General features: G+C 42.8%; 1 protein-coding gene across 5 annotated transcripts in view; it reads left to right on the top strand.

Annotated features, from left to right (window-relative positions):
* The window catches only part of VTI1A (vesicle transport through interaction with t-SNAREs 1A), a 350990-nt gene that overhangs the window by 264725 nt on the left and 58316 nt on the right, over window positions 1-27949 (top strand). The window contains exon 9 of one of the 5 annotated variants that reach the window (XM_019555774.1): window positions 18404-18717. The exons of the other annotated variants lie outside the window; for them this stretch is intronic. Within the exon in view, the coding sequence (XP_019411319.1) occupies window positions 18404-18434 (31 nt within the window). The 3' untranslated portion in view covers window positions 18435-18717. Of the gene's footprint in view, window positions 1-18403; window positions 18718-27949 lie in introns of those variants that run through there. 5 annotated transcript variants of the gene reach the window in all.

The raw sequence follows: 27949 nt of genomic DNA, 5'->3' as shown, positions 1-27949 counted from the left end.
CTAGGGGATGTACTTTTTAATGATATACAATAATTTGTTAATTATTGTCAGGAAAAAAGCATGCAGTTTTACGTCTGAAAATGTATGTTCTGGTTAATGGGAAACATTACCCTGCAGCTTTTGTGGAGTTTTTTGCTTTTGTATTTGAAGCAAAAAAATCTTCTTGTTCCACATTTTGGATCAGGTCTAACTCATATATCATCCCAATATAATAACCAAATACTAGATAAATGCAAAGGCAAAGTAGAGCAGTTTACTTTTCGAGGGTATACGCTGGTTTTGTGTTGTCACAGTGGCCTCATTTCCATTGCAGAGAAGGATGGGCTCTAGACTTTGACGGAGTTGGTTACTGTATTGTGACTGAAACAAATGGTCAGCGTTCTTCAGGAGGATTGCACCTTTAGGTGCTTCCAGTCTTCCAGTTCCATCTTGTAAAGCACCAACAATGTTGTTAAGGCTAAAAAAATTGCAAATAAGTTCATCGATAAAATAGTTTTAAAATTATTGTAAAGAAGCTTGTCCTTTTTTCCCAACTTTAGGAGAAATAATATTATTTCTTATTCACTGGAAAACATAACTGTTCATCTTTCAATCTGGTCAGAGTTAAATATACTGTTGCATTATATCCCCAAAGTTCAGGTAGCAAAGGAAAGCAGGGGGATCCAAGAAAAAGCTAATGAGCGCCTGGAGACGTGCAGGGACATTGCTGCAATATGCCGTAATAACAGTGTGTTGGAACAGCCTTGATTAATAGAGTCTCGTGTATTCAGCGTCCGCACGCTTCAGAATGGTGGGAGCTCGTCAAATGAGCTTTAATTAAAGCACCCCTGCCGCATATTTTGAAGCACAGGAAGCTGAATACATGAGACACTGCAGGCGTTTTAATTTGAGTGGCTCTTGGAGAGCTGCTGTAATTAAAGTGCCCACCCCGGAGCACGTGTAAAGATGCCCAATGTTGTTAAATACTTGAGTGGTACCCAGGGACCATAGTGATGGGCGCTATATGAGTAGGAAATTCCATCATACCATACAAACTCCACTAAAGTCGTAAGGGATGCATAGAGGGAATATGAGGGGACATGTGCCCCCTCTGAGAGCACTGGTGCCCCTCTGACAGTGGATGCTCCAGCTGGTAGGGGGCATGGAGAGCATTAGTGCCCCCTCTGAAATTGGCTCCAGTGGCAGTGGAAGTGCCAGCGGTGGAAGTCCCCTCCCAGTTGCCAGCTGGCTGCCAAGGGACCCTCCCCCCAGCAGTTGTGCGCCCCCAGACTCGGGAGACACCAGTTGCCCATGACTAAAGTAATATTTATTAAGACACGTTTGTTGTCTTTTACTAACCCTCCCCCCACCCAAATGTCAATTATCTATATACAGTAATCTGAAAGTTTGGCACAGTTTTTAGTGTATATAATAATTTGGTACGCTCCCTTGTTCTACCCATCTCTCTGCCTATGTAATGGTAATTCATGCAAATGAATCATTGAAGAATCAGGCTGAATGATAGAATTTTAAGAAGAAAGAAAGAGAAATGAAAACATTAAGTCATTATAGAACCTACAAGCCAAATCATAGGCCAAAATCACACTTCCCTAAGTACTGTACAAACACAGAACAAAAAGAGATGATCTCTACTGCAAAAAACTTATAGCCTAAATGCAAGGCAGGAGGCAACACACTGACAGGCATGGACATTCAGGGAGTCACTGAGTTGCTTTTTCATAGATTCATGAAAGTAGAGTCGGAAGGGACCTTGTAGATCATCAGGTCCGACCCCCTGCCCTGGGCAGGAGAGAAAACCGGGCTCAAATGACCCCAGCCAGGTAGGCATCAGGCCTTCTCTTCAAGACCCCCAGGGTAGGAGCCATCACCACTTCCCTTGGAAGTTGGTTCCAGGTCCTAGCCACCCCGACTGTGAAATAGTGCCTTCGAATGTCTACTCTAAACCTACTCTCCAACAACTTGTGGCCATTATTCCTTGTTACCGTGGGGGGCGCTAGGAGAACAAGGTCTCTCCCAAACCCTGCTGGTCCCCCCTAGTGAGTTTATAGACGGTCACCAGGTCCCCCCCTCGGCCTTCGCTTGTGAAGGCTGAACAAGTTCAGGTTCCGTAGCCTCTTTGTAGGGCCTGCCCTGTTGTCCCCAGATCATGCAGGTGGCCTCCTCTGGACCCTCTCCATGCTGTCCACGTCCCTCCTGAAGTGCAGCGCCCAGAACTGGACGCAGTACTCCAGCTGCAGCCTGACCAGTGTCACGTAGAGGGGGAGGATCACCTCCTTGGCCCTGCTTGAGATGCACCTGTGGATACACGACAAGTTTCGGTTAGCCCTGCCAGTTGTGACCTCACATTGTCGGCCCACGTTCATCTTGGAGTCAGTAGTGACTCCGAGATCTCTTTCTGCCACCATGCTCTCGAGGAAGGAGTTTCCCAGCGTATAAGTGTGCTGCTGGTTCCTACTGCCCAAGTGCAGCACCTTGTACTTGATTGTATTGAAACCCATCCTATTTTCGTTAGCCCACCCCTGTAACCTGTCCAGGTCCTACTGTAATCTGTCCTTCCCTACTAGCGTGCCCACCTCACCCCAAATCTTGGTATCATCAGCAAATTTAAACAGGCTGCTTTTGACCCTGTCGTCCAAGTCACTAGTAAAGAAATTGAACAGCGCGGGCCCAAGGACCGAGCCCTGGGAGACTCCACTGCCCACTTCCCTCCAGGTTGAATATGACCTGTCCACCACCACCCTCTGAGTACGACCCCTCAGCCAATCTGCAGTCCATCTGACTGTGTAGGCATCAGTGCCACAGTAGCCTAGTTTTTTAATGAGGATGGGGTGGGAGACAGTGTCAAAGGCCTTGCTGAAGTCCAGGAAGACTGTGTCCACGGCAACACCTGCATCCGATGCTTTTGGGACTTGATCGTAAAAGGCCATCAGGTTGGTCTGACATGACCTGCTCCTAATGAAACCGTGGTGGTTGCCCTTGAGCATCATCCCTGAAGCCAGCCCATTGCAGATGTGCTCCTTGATGATCTTCTCAAAGAGTTTCCCCAGGATTGAACTAAGACTAATGGGCCTATAGTTGCGCAGGTCCTCCCTCTTCCCTTTTTTTGATAGACAGGAGTCTTAGTACAACTACAGCCTGCCCATATTCAAGTTTGTTGGTGGGCATGAAAGCAACACAGAGTTTTGGCGGGGATTTGAAGGAGAACAATAATGTGGTTTTTCAGAGATTTGCACAGAGCTCTTCTCAGGAGCTTCCAGAAGGGGCGTGAAGGGGGAGCAGGATGAGGAAAGCACAAAAGCGTGCATGAAAATTTGGCAACATGGGCCTATTAAAAGTGGAAGTCAACCTCTCATAATGAACTAAAGATCATAAGTGTGGAGGCTGTGAAAGGCATTGACAGTGAAGACGATCCGCTCGTGTTTGGCTCATGTTGAGGAAGCCAGCACACAGTACAAAAATAGGGGTTACATGGTCTAAGCAATGAGTGAAGAAAATAATGTTTCTGGCAGCATTCGAAATGGATGTGACCAGGGCAAGATGGCATTTTCCAAGGCCAGAGGAAAAGATGCAGCAGTAATTGAGATGCAAATTAATAAGTCTGAGCAAGAGCAATCTGGTCTATCCTGCTTTGCTTGTTTCTGCTTTAAGTGTTGCAAGATGCAAAAATACTTTTCCATAGACAGCGAGTTTGAAATTGTGTCTTCAACGTGGTGTTATGGGACAGTCATATATATCCACATATTTTTACCTCCTAACACATTTTTTTCTCCGTGGTCATTGCTGACCATGACACCTCAATTTTACTAGCCTAAATGGGTCCTGTCTTTGTAGTATTTACACCTTTCCATTCATTTTTAACACATCACCCTTAGTAGTTTTTAAACTCATACTTATCCAAACTCAATGTAGTCTTCCAAATGCTATTTCGTAAATTCATCCTTCATTCCTCTTAGTGACTGTTTTGCCAGTCTGATTTCCTCCGAGTTTGTCCACAGCTCTCTGTTACTGAGAATCAGTTCCCAGAAAAGACCTGCGGTATTTCAGGCGTGATCTCACCAGTGTCAGATGAAGAAGAGCTAACAGCCTCCTACCATGATGCAAGCCCCTGGGTATGCAGGCCAAAGCCGTGGCTCATTTTCACGCTGTATCGCATTGCAAGCTCTTAACTGATTTGCGCTCCCAGGCTGGTAGAGCCAGTGTGTGCTGCGGAGCAGGCACTCCACCCTTAAAATGAAGGCCCTCTCCCATTGCCAAATGCATGTTTTTTTGGGCAATTGAGAGGTGAGGTTGATTAGTTCCAACGAAAGGCACAGCCCTCACTGCTTAGCAGTAAGGATGCATATTCAAGCCCAAAGGGTGAAGAAGTACGGGGAAATTAGAGCTCCTTGGACTTGCAAGTGAGGGGCTTAGTAAACTTCCTTCCTACCCCACTGAAAAAGAGCTGTGTACTTTTTAGCTATATATGTCATTGCCATATTCTGTTCAAATCCCCCTTTAAATTTCCTCCAAAAAATTCAGTCATCTAATTTTGGCTTTGTAGATGTCCAACCAAAATGGCCATTCCACGGAAAACTTACAACGTGGTATCAAAAGTATTCTCCCTTCTTCTCCACACCTATTACAGCAGAAATAGAAGCTGCGACATGGCTAAGGCTGCTTAAATGTTCCCGTTCCAGCCAGCTGCTCTCACTCGCTTGCAGATTTTTAAGACTTACAAACTTTCAGCTGAAAGTCTGTTAGTCTGACTTCTACCCTGAGGTGAATCTTTTTAATAGTCTGAGCCAAAAAAGATTTTTCTCATATTTTAGTGTAAGAAAATGGGGACAAAAATACACTGTCCTGATTATAAAAATAACCTTTATTATATTTCTTGCGTTGCAAATAACTTTGTTGTTAAATGATTGCGAAAATGGACTCGCTGTTTTGTCAAATTGGCACTCGTGACTTAAAATGTGGACACAGGGTTTCACAAATATCTGACCGCATTAGCATCAGGTGGTTCATTTGTCCCCAAAATGTATGTGTTTTTCCTCATTTGCTTCTTTAAAAAAAAAAAGAAAAAAGGAAAAGATAGAAACTAATATATTTTAAAGGCCTGTTTGCCACCAGAGTATTTTTTTAAGTACATGTGTGCCCTTATGAAATCATATTCTGTTTAAAAAAAAAAAAAAATCTGAAAAATGTTATGACCTTATTTGAGGGTATAAATGATTGGGGTTTTCCAACCATCAGTTCTTGTTGAGTCAAAAGCAGAAATGAAATAATCCAAACTGGCCTGCTAGTGTAATAGCAATGTGTTGCTGTGCTGTGTGGCAAGACATGGGATTTAGCTTGACCTCAGCACTTCCACACTGTGTGCCGCTGGAGGCCGATGTGGTGTGCCCTATCTCCAGCACCGCTTCTCATGTAACCAGCTCCCAACTGGCATTCATCGAGCTGCTGCGAAGGTCCCATCCCTTAACTCTGTGCTTTCTGCCCTCTACCCAAAAGCTTTCTGTAGCAGCTTGCAAAGAGAGTAGTAGAGACAGGATTGGCATTGCCACTCTTGAATTCAATGCAAAAATAATTACTGTTTGGATGTCCTGGGTGGCCCTATTATACCGTGCACTTAAGACGATTTTATAATCTGCTTTCAAAGCTGAAAGAAGATTTTGATGTGATATCTATATACAGTGTTGTGATACATAACCGCTGATTTAACATAATGTTTAGCCCAATTGCGAACATTTTGATCGGTTTAGCACACAAATTATGTTAAGGCAACTACCAGCTATAATTTGGTAAATTGGGAGACTTTTCCTATAAAGAGGCACAAAAGATTGTAAAGATTGAATAAGTTCATTGTCTTAGCAACCACCCGGGGTAGAGAGACCTTTTCTCCCCCCACTCACCCCCCTTTTTAAAAATACTTTGTGGTTCACCAGTGCAGACACTGCATATCTTTGTATCCCCACGCAGTCACCATGTTAATAGTTGTTTGCGAGTTGTGGTCAGTTAATTTAAAAAAGCTGGCATGCTGGTATTATAGGTCCCAATAGATTTTTCTTGCTTCAAATGTATTATTGTTGCTTCGGCCCAAACCCCCACTCATGACAGAGTTCATTATAGCTCTTTAATTTATAATACGGTTTGAAAGGATGAGCCTGAGATGATATAACAGGAAGCACAAGTTCTTAAACTTTCTGAGCCACACATCATCCTGTTTCCATTTTGTACTAGTTTAGTGTCTCTTGCTGCAAATGGATGTGCTGTTTCAATAAGGAGTTATTGTTAATTTTGGATCCTAGCACTTGTTTCATTGTAAATATAATAAAATGTTCACTGACATTTGGAACTGGACATATTCTTAGGCCACTGAATGCATGTGACTGACTTATTTTTCGGTTTTATTCTGTTAATAAATGGAAGGAGTTCATCTAAAATATTCAGTGGTTGGTGATACTGCTGTAAACCTAGCGCATTCTGGGTTTGCTACGCCAGCAGAAGCCTGACAGCGCCCTGGAAATGGAGTTGCTAGCCATTAGAAAGGAGACCTAGACATCAGGACTCACGAATTTTGCTTTCACGCTCTGTCGCCCATTCAGTAGGTGAGACTGGACCTGTCCCAGGTTTATCCATCCATTAAGGCTTATAATACCAATATTAGTTGCAAAGACTAATAATAGGAGATTCTTTGAAGAGGGATACAGCTGAAGAAATATATCACTTGTACCCAAGACCTTCATACCCCTATCCTGTGTTGGCACGGGGGTAAGGCGGCTTGACTGCTTGTGTTGTGCTCTCTCCTTGTTGCTGTTGGAGAAGTGACCGTCACTGTTTTGCACATCAGCTCTGCGCAGTCCCTGATCCCATGGATCCTACCTACTCCTACTAGTTCGGAGAGCTTTTGTAGGCAACAGATCTATTTCATCAGGTGTAAGGAAGGTGTTCCCTAGCATCTAATGAAATAGGTTGTTTCCCAGAAAGCTCATTCCTCTTTGAACCAGTTAGCCTCTAAGGTGTCACCCTGCCCTAGAATTTACCTAATCCTTACTAATCTCCATGCTTGTCTCCGTGGCATGTAAACCGGTTGGGAATTTTTCAGCAAAACACTCTTTTTTCAGAAAATACAGATCTGTCAAAGTGAACTTTTTTTTTTTTTTACCAGGTGCTTAACTACCAGTTTAGGCAATCTTTGGTCAAAACGAGAGAATTTTGTTTAAGCTAGATATCAAGAGGCGCTACTTCACAGTCAGGGCAGCTAGGATCTGGAACAACTTCCAAGAGAAGTGGTGCTGGCTCCTACCCAGGGGGTGTTTAAGAGGAGGTTAGATGAACAACTTGCTGGGGTCGTTTGACCCCAGTACTCTTCCCTGCCATGGCAGGGGGTTGGACTAGATGATCTACTCAGGTCCCTTCCGACCCTAGAAACTGTGAAACTATGAAAATGTATTTTTACTCCTCTCTCCAAACAGTCGTTGCACATTCTTGGGGCTCCAGCATCAGATTCCTGATCCAAAAGACACTTACAGAAACTGGAACACTTCCAGCAAAGGAAGCGGGGGCTGGAAATAGGCATCATCTTATTTCTCTTTTGTGCTGCATGAATGCAGCATCAAGGCAGCATAAATGCAGAACAAGTAGATACCCGTACCCTTTGTTGCACCATGTGACGCAAAAGTCAGTGGCACGACAAAAGGTGGTAATAGACTCTGCCACTTTATTGTGGTGGATGTCCATTACCTTGTGGCGCTTTCCCTGCTCATCCAGGCTCACAGGGCTGGCTGAGTGGGGAAAACGCCGCTTTTCCCACTGCTACAGACCCAGGGCAGGGGGAAAAGTGTTTCCCCTCTCAGCCAGCCCCAGGGAGTTGGCTGGGTAGGGGAAATTCCCCCTTTCCCCACTGCTTGAGACTAATGGTGGGTCCGGTGCAGCAGGGGAAAGTGCTTCCACGTGGGGCTGGCTAGGTGGGAGAACAGCCGGCGTTTCCCGGCTGCCGCAGACCCACGTTGGTCAGACCCACATTGTTCCCTGCTGCTCCAGGCCTGCAGGTCTAGGGCATTGGGGAGCACCAGGTATTCCCTTGCCCCGTGAGCCCTGCAGCGCTGGCTGAGTGGGGAAACACTTTTCTCTCGTGCCCCAGACGTACAGTGCAGGCCTGGGACAGTGGGGAAGGAAGGGAGATCATGTTGCCCCTTGTCCCACACCATCATGGGTGGGGCAAAGGGCAATGTGCATTTTGCCCAGTGAAGCAAATCCATTCGGCAACGTCTGTTTCTAGCCTGAGAGACATCCAGATTACCCAAGCCCATGGTGGATAGGGGACTCACCTGGGATGCGGGAGACTGAGGTTTGAGAACAGGGACTTGAATCTTGGTCTGACAAACCAGAGGGATGTGCACTAGTCACTGGGAGGTGGCTCTTCTGGAAGAGGTAGGAATACTCTTTCCCTGTCTGTCACTTTAAATGCTCTTGTTTGCCTTCCGATGTCGAATTGGGAATATTTCAGAAACCTGTGTGGGCCAGGATACCAGTTTCCTGCCCAGCTGTAAAGCTGAGTTTAAGAAAATGATCTAGTGCACCTTTTTTTCCCCCACCCGGATGTCATCAGCCGCTTCAAAACTAGCACTTGCCTCCTCTCTTTATATATAGCATTATAAAGAAACAGAATTAATTACCATAGGGTTTCAATGGTGGCAGCGAGGTGGGATACCTTCCATACTTACCATTCATACTTCCAAACAACCAGGTTTAAATTCCATCCTAGGGGAATGCAAATTATGCTGTATAAAATAATATATCATTTCCCCAAGCCAGTGACAAAAGCCAGTAATGAAGAGTTCCAGTAAATCACAGATTGCTTCTGTAAAGAGTCGAGAATGAGAGATGTGATGAGTTATAGCAGTCATTAACATTTGCTGAATGCTGTACTTAGTATTAGTGTTTCGTATACGTCTCATTCAAACATTTCACGGAGAAAGAGTGGTATAAATAGGGTAACACTAAACAGATGGGCCTGTATGCAGAGTTTCTAAAGCTTTTTGTGTACTTCATGTCAAAGATAACAAATCACACAGGTCAACAGCTAGTGTCAGCTAGTGAGAAATGATTGTACATTTTAAAAAGTAAAGCTCTTGAGGTGCTCGTCATGTTGGGGTCACGTGGAAAGCAAGATGCTTCCCTCCAAGCGCAGAGAGTTGGAGAAGGAATGTAGAGAGACAGGGTTGTTTAAAGTCTAAAAAAGTGGATTATCTTCGATACATTTACATTCAAGACCATCCCCCCGTGCTCTCCATTGAATCACTCCTATTTTGTCAGACATTCCCTTTAGTTTTATAGGATAAAACAAAAATCTCCAAAGGACTCATTAGGACTAGAGTTATCTTGATGCCTGGGGGAAAATTAAGGATGTACAAATTATTTGTTCAGTTCTTTGAAGTAATATTTTTTTCAGGGACAAATATACAAAATGTGCCGCTTTTTCTTTAATATGTTGCTTTTAAGAAGAGCTGTCCTTTTGTTTGGCAGTTTCGAGATTTGTAAGCTCACCGTTAATATCTGTGAATACCTATATGATACATGGTTATTTTTAAGGTATCCAGCCCTCTAGTATCTGAACACTCTTGGGTAAGTCATTAATCCCAGTGAAATATTTTGGTGTAAAATTTCATCCTAATAATTAAGTATCAGGTCAGAGTCTCTTTTGTAAATGAGAGCGTTCAAGAGATCGGTAATGGGTTACAGAGCCTTTCACTTGCAGATCATAGCCAGAGTAGTAACAGCAGGAAGTCCTTATAAACCTACGGTCATTTTTCAGCCAGAAATAAGGGCTGAGTTCCTAGCAGAAAAGCTATGAATATCCCATAGGTCAGAATGGGTATGGATGGGGTCTGAATGGTGTCCCTACTCCTGGAAGTGACTCCTCCAGGTCATGGTCATGAACATTCACTGGACAACTTCTTAACTTGCAGCTGCCGATGTGCTGTGGATACAGGAGACACCAACTTTCAAGTCTGCCATCCAGGAAACTTTCCTCAGCACACTGTTTGCTTGAGGAGACAAAAGGACACAGTCTCGAGGGTATACTGAAAGGGCTCTGGCTTTCCTGCAAACAGAAAGTCATGTTAGCATTTAGAGCTCATGTGTTTCTTTCATGAGCCCATTCTCTTCTTTGTAACTCAGCTGGTGTATCTTAATGTGGACCCGGTGGCCGTGAAAATGGATGCCGCCTTCAAAAATACAATCTTACCTTGCAGCTAGCTGCTGGGTGAACTTCAGCATCAGGCAAAGCATCCTATGTACGCAGCAGTGGCTTTCAATTTGGTTGTGCGGCTAAAACCTCAACAGTGAAAATGGTTTTAGAAGAGTCATTTTCTCTTGTCCAAGTCTGTATGAAGAATAAAAATCATGAGATAATAATTCATAGATCATAAGGCTGGAAGGGACATTGGAAAATCATCAGGTCCACCCCCCTGCACCAAGTAGGAAAGACAACTGGGGTCAAGTGACCCCAGCAAGGTGACCGTCCAGTCTCCTCTTGAACATTGCCAGGGTAGGCGATTGCACCACCTCTGGAGGGAGCCTATTCCACAGTCTGGAAACCCTAGTTGGTAAGTAGTTATTTTTCCTAATGTTGAGCCTGAAACAGTCTCCCAGGAGTTTGTGACCATTACTCCTAGTTTTCCCCAAGGATAGTTGCCAAGGGTCTGATGAAAAGAAACATTTCAGATCTCTGCCAGGTAAGCGGGCCTGCTTTAGGTCTAATTTTTTTTTTAAGACACTTTATAAGATCTGGAGTGGAGTGGGAATGGTAGAGAAAACCATGTCAACCATAAGTCACTTGTTCTGACTTACTAGAAGAAGAAATGTCACCTGTGACACGCATGCAAAGAAGGCAACTTCAGTTTTGTTTTGCATTGCCTCTTCCATACATACTGCATCCCAAAGAATTGCTCAGAATTACGGATCACAACGTAATTTTTTTTTTTTTTTTAAAGAAAAGTAAAAAGCCGTCTAGGGGCATAGTCCAGGAAGTAAAGAAAAGTTTTCTGCTTCCACTGACAGTGAGGAAGAACATGGATGTCACTTTGAATGATGAAGTAACGTGCAAGAAAAAAAGAGGCTCTGATACAGCTGAGACTCCAGAACCCTCCCCGGATTCACTCTGCAGCGGCTTCTCTGGGAATTGGCCCGTGGAAAGCAGTGCGCTGCTCCAGAGCTCTGCGTGTGTCCCTGACTTTTAAATCAACATTATCTCCATATCAGGGTCCTGTTTTTGATCTGCACTGCCCTAAATTGTGTCAGGGACCACGTTATTCTGTAGGACCCAGATGGCCAGCAAAAAGCAAGAAATTCTGTTGTAGATTCCCCTATGATAAAATGTACCCAGGCTTTCTCTATGGCTGACATGTGTCTTTGGATTTCTGTTCTATAGACATTTCTATTGGGCTGAAATACAGGACCTTCTCTCTGCTTACATTTTCCATTGCCTTCCTACCACATTACCAGAAGAAGAAAAAAAACAGAAAATAAAGCAGGGTAGGCAGATATTTTTATGCAGACACGCTCCTGTTGACATGGCGTTTAAGAAAGGGGAGGAATGGAGAAGTTGAGATTCCTGTGGAATAAATTTGTACCTTGCTTTACATTTTCTTACCAGATACCATGATAAGAGATGTGGAATAGCAGGTGGGTCGATGGATACACCTGTTATGCATGTCACAGTGGACACCATGGTAAATGTTGTATTGTCACTTACTTGAGATGACCAAACACAGTAGGTCTGTGATTTATCGTTATGTACTCATTTGAGTGACAAAAACATGCCTAATTCAAATAGCAAAGGAAAGTATTAAACCCCTTCGCAGGGGTGCTGTAGTTTCAATATGCAAGCAGAGAGGTGACATGATGGCCTGTCAAGCAAGAAACCTTACAAACATTGCGGCCTCTTTGAATCTGCTACAGAAAAAAGGAGCAACACTTAACTGTTTTAAGATGCACAGGGATTTTCAGAAGCACTGCTTGAAAGGGAGTACAAAAAGGAAAACAGCTTTCTCCTGGGCTTGTTTCTGTTTGCACAAGTTCTTCATGTTGTAATTGAATCACACATGTATTCTAATATCCAGAGAGAAGAATAGTTTCTGCTCAGTTCTATTTTTATTAGGAAAAAAAAATTCTCTTGCATGCATACATGTGCATATACACATAGGTACTTGTGGCTGTGTCGTGTATATCATGCTGTATACAGTAGCTATAGCTCTCTTCCATCATTATGTCATAATGCTCCCTTGAAATACATAAAAAAAAGAAAGAGACCCCATGTTTTGATTGTCACATTTACCTTGCATTATATTTAGATAGTAGCTGAAGAAGTCACTAAAGCGGGTACCTGGAAGTGATTTAGTACAAGAGTTGACACAAAGCCAGCGGGTCTATATATTATCACTTCCTGTTAACTGACTAATACATTGAGCTGTTTTGACATGTGACCTGTTGATGTTGGCAGCTCATCTTTTCTCAGCCTATTGTAACGCCAGCCTTCTCCTCCCTAATTATCACAGCCTGCACCTTCCATGCACACACCCGCAGAATACACACGCATACGAACACACACATGCGTGCACACATTCCATTCCGCCTCTCCTAGGCTCGTTGCCATTATTTGCAGCTGCCTCTAAGTATTTCCTCCTGATGAGAGATCCCATATGTCTGTGAGAGGTCTAGGTGACCAGGTTCTGAAGTTTACTGCTCCAGCTGGAAAGCTTCTGTGAGATACTGCACCACCGTGCAACAAGACTGCTCCAGCCAAAGGACAGTCTCGCCATTGTACATGAAGGAAAAACACGTCCATATAAAAAACAAAAAATCATAGCAGACTCGAAATAAAGTTAGGATTTGATTTAGGAAAAAACTGAAATAAAATGCAGCCTGTAATTGTTATAAAATGGTTGTGAGGCATGTCAGCTAAGGTGTTGTCAGAGGACAACGCATATTATTAATATTTTCCAAACGTTTGCTTGTTTGTTAACTTTTTGTGAGTTGTGCACATGTGAGCCACAACGCAGAAGGCTCTGTGCAGATTTAGATGGTGTTCCGGTCCCTGCCCGGAGAAGAGTCCAGTTGCTCTCAACTTTGTCTCCAAAGTGAGAAACCAGGGAGTGTCAATTAAATGCAGTTCAGTTACCTGCAGAAATACTAGAGACATTCTGGGGGCTTTCCAACATGACATTTCAGTGGATATTGTTTTTAGTCCCGACCCCACAGATCCCTTTCAATCTTGCATAACATTGGATGACAGTTTCCCCCCTTAATGCCATACACAGTATGAAGCATGTGTTTTTCAGAGGCAAAAGCCTTAATGATCTGATTTGGCATATATCAGCATAGCATAGCATGTTTAATTCACAGCCTCTGTTGTTATAGATGCTGATCCCTCCTACCTCTGAGGCACAGTTACTTAACATTTGCACCTTTAGATTAAACTCAAAACTTGCAGGTTGGCCCAGAAGTGGTAAGAATTATCAGCTGGGATTTATTGAAAAACAATTCTTCTCATCCATTAGCCAATGATACAGCATGATGTTGCTCGTGGTTTAAGAGAGGCTGCCTTACAGAAGATGCCCTACTGCACCGCAGACTAATTTCCTGCACAGTAAAGCATTACCAGCTACACATGTGTGGCAATTAGGGCATAGTAGATTAATTTACTAATAGTCCCATCAGATGCAAGTGGTATGTGGCGGCACAGTAAATTACTGTGCTTAAATGCACAAGTAGATGGTAACATTGACTGTGTCTAGAGATGAGTGCAGCCATGTGGTATGTGGCGCCGCAGGCACCTCTGTGGCACCACATACTGCATTTTTAGTAGTTCTCCGCGCTGCAAGGGAGCAGCATGGAGGAGGTTTTTTTACCTCTGGGTATCTAGGGGTCAAAAAAAAAACCCACAGGAAAAGGAAAGCAGAATGGCGCACGTGGTAGCAGCGTGCACCACCCAAAGCTGAAGCCTGGCCAACCAGAGCTGCACACTGCTGCCCGCCAGGCTCCACGCAGCCAGCTTCCCCTACCCCACCTGGGGTAACTTGCATTGCGCCAGAGGGCGCGTGGCACAGGAATTCCCTGGGGACAACTAGCAGCAGCACTGGTTGTCCCTGGGGAACCGAACATCCATGCATGTCTGGATGTGGCCATTGGGATTAGTTTGCTCCGGCTCAATTTGAGACAGAGTATATTCAGTTGCATTAATTGCACGTGTAGCCGTGCCTGCCATGAAGCCCAGTTGTATCACTCATTTCAGTGGAAGTTTTGCATGGCTAACAGGTAACCATTAGTCAGCTGTACTGTCTCACTGGCAGATGGTGAAAAAAATACCTTTCACACTGGAGGTTGAACACTGAAACTATTTTGCTATCTGTCATGAAGGTACCTACAGCAGTGTAAACCTGTGGTGGAGATGTGCTCCTCCAGTGAAACAAAAACCTGCACCAATTCATCTGTCAAGGCTAAGGGAAAGCAATGTGGATTGTAGTTAATGCTGGAGGAAGAGAGAACTAAATTGGCCGTAAGCTGTGTTTCGCCTGCTCCCAAGTAGAAATCATTCTATTTTGCTGGTGTAACATGAACTCCAATCAAATGCAGAAAGTTAGAGAGGTAAACATGCCATTTACTTTTGATTGTGTGCATTAAAGAACTCCAGGTTTTTGCTGGTAAATCATGTCATTCCTCATTCCACGCTGCGTATAGAATGACTGTTTGTGTCAGATGCAGGACTTCTTTTTTCCATCCTGGAAAAGTAAACCTAATCCAAAATAAGTGTGTCTTCTGATATTGAGAAGCCTTATGCCTTCCATCACAGCCCATCAGGTGACAATACAAGACATCAAACGATACAGTGATACTTAAAGTGACAGTAAATAAAACATCAATTAAAAGAACACTTTTGGGGATAAATTTCTCCTGACTAATTTTGAATGATAAAAACTTCAACTTAATCTCTGGTGCTTTTATCAGCTAAATTTCCTTCTTTGTATTATTACCGTTAATACATTGTATTTATTCTTATTTTATTTATTTTTAAAATTGTATTTGTTCAATTAGAAGCCAGATTTCAGCCTTTATCTTTGTAGGTAGCTGATCCAAGACAGTTTTATGTAAATAGCTTAATTAATTGGTACCCTTCAGTTGAAACAGCAACTTACAAAGGGAGTAATCCTTTTCGAGTGGCATAAGCTGTTTAGAAAAAGGCAAAAAAAACAATGACTGGCTTAGGCACCTTGTCACACAATTAGAAGTTATTTGACAGAAGTAACTGTAATAAAGCAGAAGGCCCCTGCCCAAATTGTATTTTTCAATGTAATTAAAATAGCATCAACTTTAAGTGCAGTTACTATATCATCTTCAAATCTATTTTATTTTGAGACTTAATTATGTAAAATTACAAAACTTCCTGATAAATGGTGCAACATGTTGATGGCAGCAATGTGGCCTACTTATCAAGAAAGCCACATTTCTGGAACAGTTAGCTGTTTAACACTTTCATGTTGCCAGCTCCTTTTGAGGCTGCCTAGCGCATTAAAGCTATTGCAGAGTGTTGCAGCAGGACACGCCACGCAAAGCCCTTTCTCCATGACTATTGATCATGCCCCTCTTCCTGACCACTCAACAGTTCCATAGACTAGAGAGGAAGTGGAGGTGAAACTGGGATTCGTCATCCTTTTTATGTCCACCGGTCTATCTGTGGCTCCCTTCATGGTAAATCTTGGGCATTTTAGTTCCCATGCTACCTTCTTATTGTTGGGTTGGTTTATGGTTGGATGGTTGAGTGCTGAGAATCTGATGGTGGTCAGGTTTTCCTTCACTTTCTTAGCCCTCCCTTTGGGACTCTGGCGCTCCCCGTGGCGAAAAGAGCTTACGGAAGCTGCAGAGAGATGTGCGACTCCGAGCTATAAATCTCCCTTTAAGAGGTCGCAAATCTCATTGCCATCATGACAAAGTGTTGGGCTCTCTCTTTGCATTAGCTTTTTCACAAGATAATGATAAACGCCAATATACGATCATTTTAAAAATCATAGTGGTTCCTACACACTGATGGACATGAGGGGTCTGCCCCCACTTTGGCTACCTGTTTGGTTTTTTTCTGCCACGTTTGTTTCTCTACTATATTATAAGGTGATGAACACAGAGAGAAGGGGTTGAATAAATAGCAGCATGGTAACGTTCAACAGAAATCCTACAATATTACCCTCGTTATTATCCCCTTTTATTTGGGTGGTATTAGTTTGGTCGTTTGGTTGCAGGGGGTGGGGAGGGAGTGGTTTCTTTTTCTGTTTTGGGGGAGGGCTTTAAGTGCGGAAGGACGTAATTAATGCATGGCTGTTGTCAAATCTAGTTCAGACTGAAGAGCAAGAAAGTGCAAATAGGCTCAGTCATTTGTTTTCATTGGAAGGGAGTGGGAGAATACCTGCCCTGTTGTTTTTCTTTGCCAGGAATGACAGAGGTCATGATAGAGCCAGAAGGATGCAAAAAATGGGCTGGAAGAGTTAGAGAGAAATTTATTTGTAATAAATCATTGGATCTGCTTGGCACTGCTGTTTAGAGGAGACTCAAGAACGAAGTAGCTATTTTGGATTTTTTTGTCATGTACGCTTCATGATAGTAGCTGAATGCCTTACAAGTTTCAGAGTTAAATAATGTGACTGTATCTCTTCTTACTCCCCAGGTAGGCCATCTCTACTTTATTATTAGTTGAAGATGGCAAGGTTTCATTGTTATTCTGATGTCTTGCAGAAGTGAATTTTATTCTTGATCTAGCTTCTGAGGTAGCTCTGTCTCATAAGCTCATGTGCCCAAGTCTTGTGGCTGACCGATTCCTTCGAAGTGAGACCCTCCAGGAAATGATGCTTGTGGGTAGCTTTGGTCCATCCAGGAGGGGGTTTTGAACATGAGGACAGAGACCTTGACTTGGGCTCTATTCAGCAGGGAACCAGTGCTGAAAGCAGAACACCATGGTGGTGTGCTCACAAAAATTTGCATTGCTAGAAAGATAGGCTGCTGTGTTCTGTACCAACTGCAGCTTTTTCAGCATTGGCAGCTTCATCCCTAGTGAGTTGCAATAATCAAGCCTAGAGGTCATGAATGTGTGAATTGCCATGGCCAATACCTGAGCTAATAACAAAAGTCTAGAATGTATTATTTTTTTCACAAGCTATTCTACTGGAGGGTGATCAACATTGTTTCCATCTTTTAAAGAGGTGATAAGGGTGATTCCTGGAATTATGGACCTGGGAGGCACATCAGTATAAAGAAAAGAGTTGAGAGAATGATTAAAGATGATATAAAGCCCCTAGATGAGGATAATATGATGGGGACAAATCAACGCAGTTTCTATAGCCTGTCAGAATTCTTTGAAATAGTTAACAAATAATGGATAAAGGAGAACCGGTGGATATAATTTATTTAAACTTTCAAAAGGGTTTGGATAAAGTCTTTTAAAGGAGGCAATTAAGGATTCTTGCTAACAATGGGGTAGGATGTAAAGTCTTGTCATGGATTTAGAACTGATTTAAAGACAGAAAGTTAAAAGTAAGATTAAATAGCCATTTCTTACTGTCAGAAGGAGAAGATAATGGGGTGTTCTGAACCAGAGGGAGGACTGGTAGGCTTCATTTTTTTTAAAATAGCATTTATATTAAATTGCTATTGTGCATAGAATATAATTAGATGGTATTCCCTACAGCATACATATACAGATGAGCATTAAAATCTTATGGCTTCAAGAGTGTTCCCCTGCTGTCATTGTCATTCCACGTGGTTAAATAAAGGGAAACTAAAATAAAAATTAAAATGTCTTCCAGAGAAAAGCATCGCCTGCTCGTGTCAGACAAACACAAACTGTACCTTTCCTGAGCTAGCCAGCCGTTGCCCAAGAAAGGAATCAAAGTTCACTCCATAATGACCAAGTTCTTCTCGGGTACAGAAGGATTTGTGAATAAATACACAATCTGGCTCATTAAGGCTCCAGTTCTGCTCTGCCGGGGCCCCCAGATGACTTCATTTCTATTCCATTTAAGTGAAGCCCTGAACATGCCTCACTTGTGTGGGTCCTCTTAAGACCTGGTTGAGTTCTAGATCAAGACACTCCATAACCAGGCAATGTAATAGCTGATGAGAGTCCAAACAGGCAGGGCTACGGTAATGCATATAGATTTTTTTTAAAAAAGACATTCTGCTAGAGTACTATGAGACCTGAATTTGTTGTACTATCTTGGGGAAATAACCAGTGTGTCATCAATGAAGATATTTTATCATGCGGCGAATAAGAAGTTGGCATAAATTAGAGAATGATAAGTAAAGTATTTAATAAAGCTACTTTATAAATGAAAAGTTCATCCTTGCCTTGAATGTCCTGTTGTGCTTGTTCTAACAGGGGTCCCACCCACCGTGTTGAGCGGAAGTAGCAAGCATGTAGAGAACAATTGGAAGTTTTTCAAAAGAGACTTCAAGAGAAAGACAAAGTAAAGACTGTGACTGCCTGGTGTTGAGCAGCAAAGAGAAAGGAGACATGTAGCAGAAGTTTTTATAAAGGCCAATCAGGGGCGTCACTTTGATTTTTTACACATTGGCAGAATAAGAGATTATATGGTAAAACTTAGAAGTAACAAACTGTTTTTGTTGCATTGTGTAGTCAAGATTCAGAACTCCTGACAATATAGAGACAATTACTTTACCAACATTGGAAATCAGCATTTTATAACAATAGCATCTCCTTTTAATAAATCGTCACTAGTGTCAATAAAATCTCTTTCTCCATATCCCTGATCTGTAGGATATAATTGCATGGGTATCACATAGGCTTCATCTCCCTCCTATGAAACTTTCCATCTTGGTACTCTTTGGGGGTAAGGGCATCATGACGGAGCAACCATTTGTTAACTCTAGCACGGTGTTCGTCCAGCTGTATTTATTGTTGCTCACATTATGTCAAAAAGTGAGGTTGGGCCAGTAGCTAAGGCACTAACCTTGGGACTCTGAGAAACCTGAAAAAAGAGACTTGTCCTCTTCTGCTCCAGCCTTGCCTGTGTGACCTTGGGCTTGTCATTTAAGCTGAGATCCTCCAAGGTATTTTGTTCCGACTCCTATTTTAATTCATGAGTCAAACAATCAAATAAATACATTAAACCATCAGACCCCATCTGTAAGTGGAGGATAACAGACTTCCTTGCCTTGTAGCACTGCTACCTAGTAGGCTTTGTGAATGCTCAAATATGCTGTAAACTGGAATCATCCACGCACCTAAAGCAGAACCTCGTTCCTACTTTAAAATGAATGCAGATGCCTTTAGAAATGGGAGGAAGGATCTACCAAGAAAAGAAAGAGACCAATTTTGTTTCACATTCGTAGAAGCACCTAAGAATGAATCGCATGTCTGTGTAATGGTTATTAGGAAAAGGCCAGCTCAATGGTGGTCCTGAGATGCAAAAGTCACCACATCTCTAGAGTTGCCCCTTTTTAGTACGAAGGCTGCAGCAAAAAATCTAACCTCCCATAAAATCAAATGAGTCAGCACATTCCCCAAAATGCATGTAATATAGCAATAAGTGGTTGAAAGTTTACTTTTGTGTAGATTGGAAATGTACAGAATAGGGAGACATCAGTAAAAAAAGATGTCCTTGATTTATCTATCTGAGCCCAGTCCCTAAAGCGTTTTTTCCCACAAAGTTTGTTTGTTCTTACAAACAGAAAGCTGGTAGATGCGTCTCATTTTTCATATATGTTTGAGGGTTTTCCTTTGTTCAGTGTCAAAGCAACTGATAGAAATAAATGAACCTACCTGTAAATATTCTGATTCCAATTTGGGAGAAGAGACAACTGAGTCATACAAGTGACTTGCAGCCACAGAGTGTGAACCCAGATTAGAAACAGGAACTAAAACATGCTTCTCAAATATCAGATTAAATTCTGGAAATTAGAGGCCCTTGCTATTCAACCAATATTGAGGGTCAGTAGTTGCGGGGAGGAAGAGGGGGCAGGGAATGGGTCTCTCTCTAAAAGGAATCTCCTGGCACAAAAGACTGCTGTTGACAACCACGTTTTAAGTCTCTTAGAAAAACTCATGTAATACTATATGATCATGTAACAGAGTTAGCTAAGGTCTGCCTGGTAGTGCATAGCTCCAAATCAAATTAATCACATGAGCCATTCTCTCCCCACATTTTTGCACCTTGAATTTAGTATTCAAAGGAAGCTGACACCATGAGGAAGAAGAGTGAATGCCATGGACCATATTTAAGTACAGTAGCAGTGACTGATATTTTGATGGCTAATTTCTTTGATTTTTCCGTTGAATTTAAATTTGTCTATCGTGGTTTACCAGTTTCAATTAGTCCACAAAACAAACTTTGCTTATTTTTTGATTTTATGCTCCTCATTATAAATTGCTGTAGTTTTGTGTGTTCTTGCCAAAAAAAATCTTCTTTTGACAAATTGCACAGGAGGTATTTTGAGATTATGTGATTGAGTTGATTGAGTTTTGGCCAAATTCTGTACACTTTTATCACTGAAGACTAAAATACAGCTACTTGTTACACTAAAATATATAGAATTTCCTATGGCCATGAAAATTTGTGTCACATTTTAAAACAACCAATTTGAGTACAATTTGAGTTAAGTGGCAAGTAAACAATGCAAATGAAACTGTTTTGTTAGCTAGAAAGTAATTGAAAATCTGCAACTAATTATAAATTGGCAAATGCAAGTCTTTGAGAAGCTGAAAGGAGCGTTTTGCTGATACGTTGTTTAGCTATATTTAAAACTAGCTTGCCCTACACAGTCCAGACAACAGTTGGACTTCACTGAATATTATAACTTCTAAAAATGTAATGAGCATTTAATTTCCACTTTGGGTTTCATAAGAAAAAATGTGCATTTTCAAAAAATCAAAGATTCAAGTATTTGTACTCAAAACATCAAGCCTTCTCAAGATAAGTCATCATTTCATTTTATCTGTTAGTAATGCTGGGCCCAAGCTTCAACATTTGGATCCAGCTTTCCCCAGTATTTAGGAGCATTCAGATATGGCATTCTGATTGACATGTTCATTGAGCTTTTCTGCTGAGAAACTCAAAATACTTTACATGCAGTATTTTACTTGTCTAATTTTCTAAACTAGGGAAATATCATAAAGAAAAAAATCTTGGTTGGTTTGCGAAAATTTTGAACTAGATTGAGAAGTGTCCATTATTAACCTCCACACTGGTGTGCATCATCCATCAATCTGCATGTCTATAGTTGCGGCGTACATCTGAATATGCAGAATGCGTCCCATAACTCTTCAGTTTATGTCATGTTCTACTGAACATCAAGGTTTATTGTTGAAGAATTGTTAGACATTAGGCCCAAGTAAATACATGAAGAAAATATAAAAGAGGTAAATATTCTCCAGGATGAGTATTTAGTACATCTTGGTTTAACAGATGTTGAAGTTCGCTCACCAGGAAGTCCCAGCTCATGAACTGCAGCCAAGGAGCATTCTTGGAGGAAGAGGGGAAGAACTCGGGCCACCTTCATAGCTCCCTGATCTTTGGGATGTCTGGGCACCAGTCCAACCCCTGGTGTAAATTAGGGAAGTCTGAAAGCTGCTCTGTCTTGTTCCTGCCACCAAAAGCCCCATGGGTCATTGTGGCAGCCAGGGATCAAAATTCCTTCATCCTGTTGGAAATGGAGCATTCTCGAGCTAACCTATTTTGAAGGATTTACAGCCAGGTTTTGAGTTTCCTTACAGACTGCAAAGGGTTAGAGGATTTCAGAAGGCAGCAAACACACATTAATTAAGACTCACAGCATCCTTTTGTGGGGAGGGCACACTGGAATTATTGTTGTATTATTATCCTATTATGCTAATTGGAAAATGAAGGCAAGGAAAAATTAAATTACTGTTCAGGATCATATAGGAAATCGGTGCCAAGAGACAGAAAGGGAACTCCTGACTCGCTGTCCAGGTTTTAACCACTAGGTCACATTCTTCCCTTAAGAATCTGGATATCTACACAAAGTACATCTACATTACACTACTGTACACTTTCCTTTACAAGTGCTTGAGCAAAGGAGAATTTCACTGTTGAGTCTCATACAGGTTGATAGTGCAGTTATGGCGTCTTCTCGACTTTGTAGCGGGACCTCTTGAAACTACTGAAGTATATTATAAAAGGTTCCAGTGCAGTCCACATACAAAGTTTGTGGATACAGCTCAAATTCTTGCCAAGGTACATCATCTACCCCCATCCTCTCTTATCTGCTCATTTTCTTGTGGGAGAAGGAGCAAGAATACCTCTTGGGATTATCACTTGTAGAGGCCAATGTGTCACATCAACCCTACCTAAATCACTCATGCCTTCATCTTTTCCCTAAAACCTACATTGAAATACCTTTCGATAACAGCCATACATTGCACCAGTTGTGCTCTGTTCTCTTAAAGTCTGAAAAAATCAGTACCAAAATATGGAGCCAATGAAGTAAAGTCTTTGCTGTGCCTCCAGGCCTTTTTGTCGTCTTTTTTTTTGTGGAGGAAAATAAGGAAGAAAATCAGAGGTGCTGTTGTACTAAAAGGAATATCTGCAGAGACTGGATCAACCACTGTGGTCCAGTATGAAAACAGTGGTTATGGTATAGTGCAAGACAATAAGATATTAGATAATCTGTGAAAGTTCAAGTGATACGTGGTCTGCTGTACTGTAATGTGAATATGCCTTTTCATGTTTCCTTGAAACAATAAAAAGGAAGGAATGTGTAAGTTCCTATTTGTGACATTTCTTGCCCTGTTCCTACTTCGATATTTTTGCCTCTTGGTGAACCCTGTCGAGTTTCCTCGGATCTGATTAAAGTTCATGGGCAAGATGTTGATACCCTGACTCTCAGACCAGGTATAAATCAGAGTTTGACCATTTAGCTCTGTCTGGAAGAGTTACCAATAGTCTGTCATGTAGGCTGCAAGCACACATCACATTTATCCTGGGATAAATAATTTTCTGTCAGAACAAATGCAGTTCTACAGTTGTTCATGTCCATGGTCCCAAAATAAATCCTAAAAAAGTTTCCTGGATAAGAACTAGTAATAGTTTGTCCTGGGATACCGCACAGTATATCTGTACACTTATCCCAGAATTGCATCATTGAATCAGTGGCAGAAAAGTGCCACTGCTTTCAGTGTGCCCACAAGCACAACCTATCCAGGGATAAATGTAACATCTATTCCTAGCCACAAGAACATTTAACGAAGGAGCAACAGTAACGCTAAGACGGCTTTCCTGTTTCTGCAATAACCTTTTCAGGACAGTTCGGTATAGTGAAACCCTATGGTACTAGCTCTATTTGCACTATTAGGGCTAGTCCTGTGAATAATGTTTGCAGGATCAAGGCCATAAATTTTAAACTAAAAAATGATTCTACATCCAGAGTATTTTAATAAAAAGTCAACATGAGTCATGGGAAAGGAAGGGCGCTGGGGGTTATAGCATTGGGGGAAATGGAGAATGAATCATTGTATCCAGACTGAAACAGACCTTTAAGCACAAATCCCAGTATAAAAATGTTAAGGGCTTGATCCTGCCTTTGGCTATGCTTGTTCATATTGTTGTGTGTTATAAAATCAGCTACTGTTATAACTTACATGGCATTCACCTAAGGACTAAGTTCTAGGTTTTTATAGTCTTTATTTTTAAGTACTATAAATACCCCACAACTTGGCTTTTTAGACTGTTTAACAGATGCACAAGATTTTTCTAAATCTCCTTCCCATTTATAACCGAAAGAAGTAGCAATGTGTTGCATCTTTCGATAAAGACTCTTACAAGGGCTGTTTAGTGAATGAGGCCAAGTAGAATGTGCCATTGTTGGTGCTGCAGGTTTTGAGTTTATTTGTACATTATGTGTACTGTATGCTATATAATAATGAAAAGCTATATGTGCTGGTCTGTTAGTTCACTACACAGTCTGTGTGATTACAAATTGTTTGAATAACAGTGGGCTATTGAAACTCCATCCAGATGTGTGTGTTGCTAACTGTGGGAATACCCACAAAGGAGGATTATCTCTTTTGTTGCCTTTTCCAAACCCTTTAAAGAGTGGGCAAGTGAAAAGCGTGGAGGCAGCAAATGCAGAGTAGCTGGGCATGCTAGAGATGAAGACTTTTCATAATTAATTCCAAGCGGGCAAAACTTTTAACCCTATGGGATGCACTCCTAAACTACAAATGGCCCCAATGTAAGCAGTGTGGAGACATCCCAAACGGACTTCAGGGGGAGGCTCTGCTTGGTCTGATTAGCGGTAGCAGAATGAAGTGATCTATTGTTATTTGACTGCTCTCTGGACCACTGAATAATGAAACTGTTATAAACTGGTGGCAGGAGAAACATTTAATTTCATGTTTCCAGTATTAAAATACGATCCATTTAGCGAGCTAGAGCATTGACAGGCAGGGCCTGTTTGACTGGCCATTTCTCAAACCTGGGTGGAAACAGAGCACTGCTAAGCAACTTAAGGAGTTAAGGTGGTTTCCTCGTTCTCCTACATGAGTTCAGCCTTTATGCTTTGGTTGGAATCTCTGCCCTCTGTCATCTGTAAATTGACCCTTATCCTCTTTGTTCACTAGCTTCAACCTCAGAAGTTGTCAGGGTTGAAGGAGACCCAAGACAGATGAAGCAAAAAGAAAGAACACCACAGGCAGACGTTAGTGAGATTTTGGTGGCGAGGGAGAATTTAAATATAAAAAGACTACTTGAAATCAAACTGGTCATTGTGGCTTCAAGGAAGGAGAGAGAAAGAATCAGAATTCAGCCTTGCTTTGCACAATTGAATTTAAAGAAAACGTTGAATTTCCTCCTGAGTGATTAATAGGCAAGTGTGGTGACATACAGGAACTGTGAGCTTGACCTTCAAGGTAAAGGGTAACTACTATGTTAAGTTGATTACACAATTTCCTCCGAATAAGTTGACAAGCAGCAAACACAGTTGCTGTGACTTCTGACCTTGTAAACGCACATTTATAAATGATTTGCCTATTCATCTGAAGCAAGCCCTGCTTTAAATCTGACGTGTTAAATAAACTCCAAATGGCCTATTATGGGATCTGGAATTCCAAGAGAAGTGCTCTGTGTAAATTGTTTGATTTGCTAGGAGATAAAGAAGTGGAAAATATTATCAACTGGAATCTTAACTTTTCAGATAGTCTGAGGAAGTCAAATTTCATAGAATCATAGAAGTAGGGTTGGAAGGGACCTTGTTAGATCTTCAAGTCCAACCCCCAGCCTGGGTGGGAGAAAAGACTGGACTCAAATGAGTCCAGCCAGGTAGTCATCCTCTTCTTAAAGATCCCCAGGGTAGGAGCCAGCACCACTTCCCTAGGAAGTTGGTTCCAGCTCCTAGCTGCCCAGCTGTGAAGTAGTTCTTGCAGATGTCTAATCTAAATCTATTCTCTAATAACTTGTGTCCATTGTTCCTTGTCATGCCAGGGGGTGCTAGGGGAAACAGTGTCTCCCCTAAACCCTTCTGGTTCCCCCTAGTGAGTTTATAGACAGTCACCAGGTCCCCCCTCAGCCTTCTTTTGTGAAGACTGAACAGGTTTAGGTCCTGCAGTCTTTCATTGTAGGGTCTGCCCTGTAGTCCCCAGATCAAGCAGGTGGCCCTCCTCTGGACCCTTTCAATGTCGTCCACATCCCTCCTGAAGTGTGGCGCCCAGAACTGGACGCAGTACTCCAGCTGTGGCCTGACCAGCGTCGCATAGAGGGGGAGGATCACTTCCCTGGCTCTACTTGAGATGCATCTGTGGATGCACGACAAGGTGCAGTTAGCCCTGCCAACCGTGACCTCGCATTGTCGGCCCATGTTCATCTTAGAGTCAATAAATTTATCTCATAGGTTTATAAAGCTGACTAATAGGCCTGTGTGACTAGGGAAGTATTCATTTTGAATTCGGAGGACAGTGATTCGATTTGGTGATTCAAATCACTGTCCCCATTCAATATGGCCAAAGCAGAATTTGAGATGTGGTGCTGATTCAGGGATTCAGATCAGCCAAGGAGAGGTAGGCATAGCCAGGTGGCTGCAGGTTCTCCCGTGGCTCCACTGGCTGTACCTGCCTCTCCCTGGGGAGGGGGAGCTGCAGGAGAAGCCCCCATGACTGCCCGGTATCATCCCCCACCCAGCCCCGGCCTCCCGGCACTTTAAGAAAAAAAAGAAGCCCTGCACTCACCAGCTGTAGCAGGGGTTATGGGGACTCTGGGGTGGCCGAAGCCCAGCGCCACTCAGCACCAGTGGCTCCAACTCCCAGACAGCATGCGGTGCCCTGCTGAGCCACGCTGCATGCATGCCATGGTGCAGCTGCCGCATGGGTGCCAGGCGGGAGTTGCAGGGGCAATCCCCGCTGCCCTGCACTGCATGGGTGGGCTCTGCCACGAGTACCCAGAGGCCCCAATTGCCACTGCCAGAGCCAGTGAGTGCAGGACTTTTTTTAATTGCTGAGATGCTGGGGCTGCCTCTCCCTGGCCAGTCCAAATCTCTGAATCTCTCCAAATCTTTTCTGAATCAATTTGGGGGTTTCAGATTTGATTTGAACCTTTAAATGGCTCTCCTGATTTGATTTGGTTTTGGAGATTTGGCCAAATCTCTGAATTGAATCAGCGACCGAAGCTTCATACAGCCCTACTGACTAATGTTTTTACCCCTCAGTCTGTAGATTCAAACCTCAGTTATTACCAAGGGGCAAACTTTGTGGTTCCCTACCTAACCAGTGATCCATTTTTTCTAAACCGGTAACCAGAACTATTCTGTGTAAAATATTCATAGTGTATTTGTGTAGATATGTAAAGTATTTGCGATGGCCTCAAGTACTGGACTCAAGCCTGTTACACACATTTCCTTTGTCAATTTTTCAAGTCTATGCCAGTATATAATCAGTGGCATTCCCTCAGACTTGGAAAAATGGAGGCATCTTGCTGGGTAAACAGAGAGATTTTGCATTCACCCTAATTGGTTTGGATTTTGTGCTCCATGGGCAAAAGATCCATTTTTTTGTTCCTTGTTGTGGGATACTTCGTTTCTGCAGCAGATACGTGAGGGGGGACCTCAGAAAAGTGTTTTAAGTGCCTGAAGTGCAGCACAGTTAGATGAGTTGAACTCATCCAAATTAAAATCTAACCATGGCATGCAAATAGTAATAGGGACTAATCAAGCTGTAGCAGGGACTGATACAATGTGATGCATCTCAGGAGTGAGGAGGGGAAAGAGAGTGGAAAAAGAGAGAACTTTCTTCTGTAGCAGGGCGCTGGGATGTGCTTGCCCCTTTCAGAGAGCAAGCCTGAGAGGCTGCTTGCAGGTGGCAGAAGGGAGCTAATGAAGGACTCACCTGACCGGAAGAGGGCTCAGGTAGGAGCTATATAAGCCCAGAGCCTGCACCGGCCACGGAGTCTCTCCCAGCAACCGTGAAATGAGGAGCTCCTGGCTGTAGGGCTCCTAAAAGGACCTGGATGTTGCTGGACAGCTCTGCAGGACTGGGAACAGAGGCAAGTTCCCAGGGCTGTGAAAAGACTCGGTTTACGGGCAAGCGGCCTTTGTTTATGGTAAACCCTGAGACAGCTTGATGTGTCTGCCAGGGGGCTGAGATGCTGCTTGTTTATTTGAGTTGCACCAGCAGTTTAGTCTTGAGCCCTGCTGGGGCAGGCTTAAGGCCTATTTAGGGAACCGGTAACTTAGGAGCCCTCAGACTGAGGGTGGGGTCCAGGGAGGGGTCTGAGAGCCCAGAGGAGGGGCAGCATATGGGACCAGAGCTTTGAGAGCCCAGAGAGGGGCACATACAGGACGAAGGATTGGAGAGCCTGGAGGAGGGGCTGCGTACGGGACCAGGGGTCAGGTCAGAAGCAGACCGGCTAAGTTTTGCAGATGACACCAAATCATGGGGAAGTGTGGTCACGTTAGATTTTAG

The sequence above is a fragment of the Crocodylus porosus genome, unplaced genomic scaffold (assembly GCF_001723895.1).
Source record: "Crocodylus porosus isolate Cpor-Errol unplaced genomic scaffold, CroPor_comp1, whole genome shotgun sequence".
NCBI lineage: Eukaryota > Metazoa > Chordata > Crocodylia > Crocodylidae > Crocodylus > Crocodylus porosus.
This window is presented reverse-complemented; position numbering and strand designations above follow the sequence as displayed.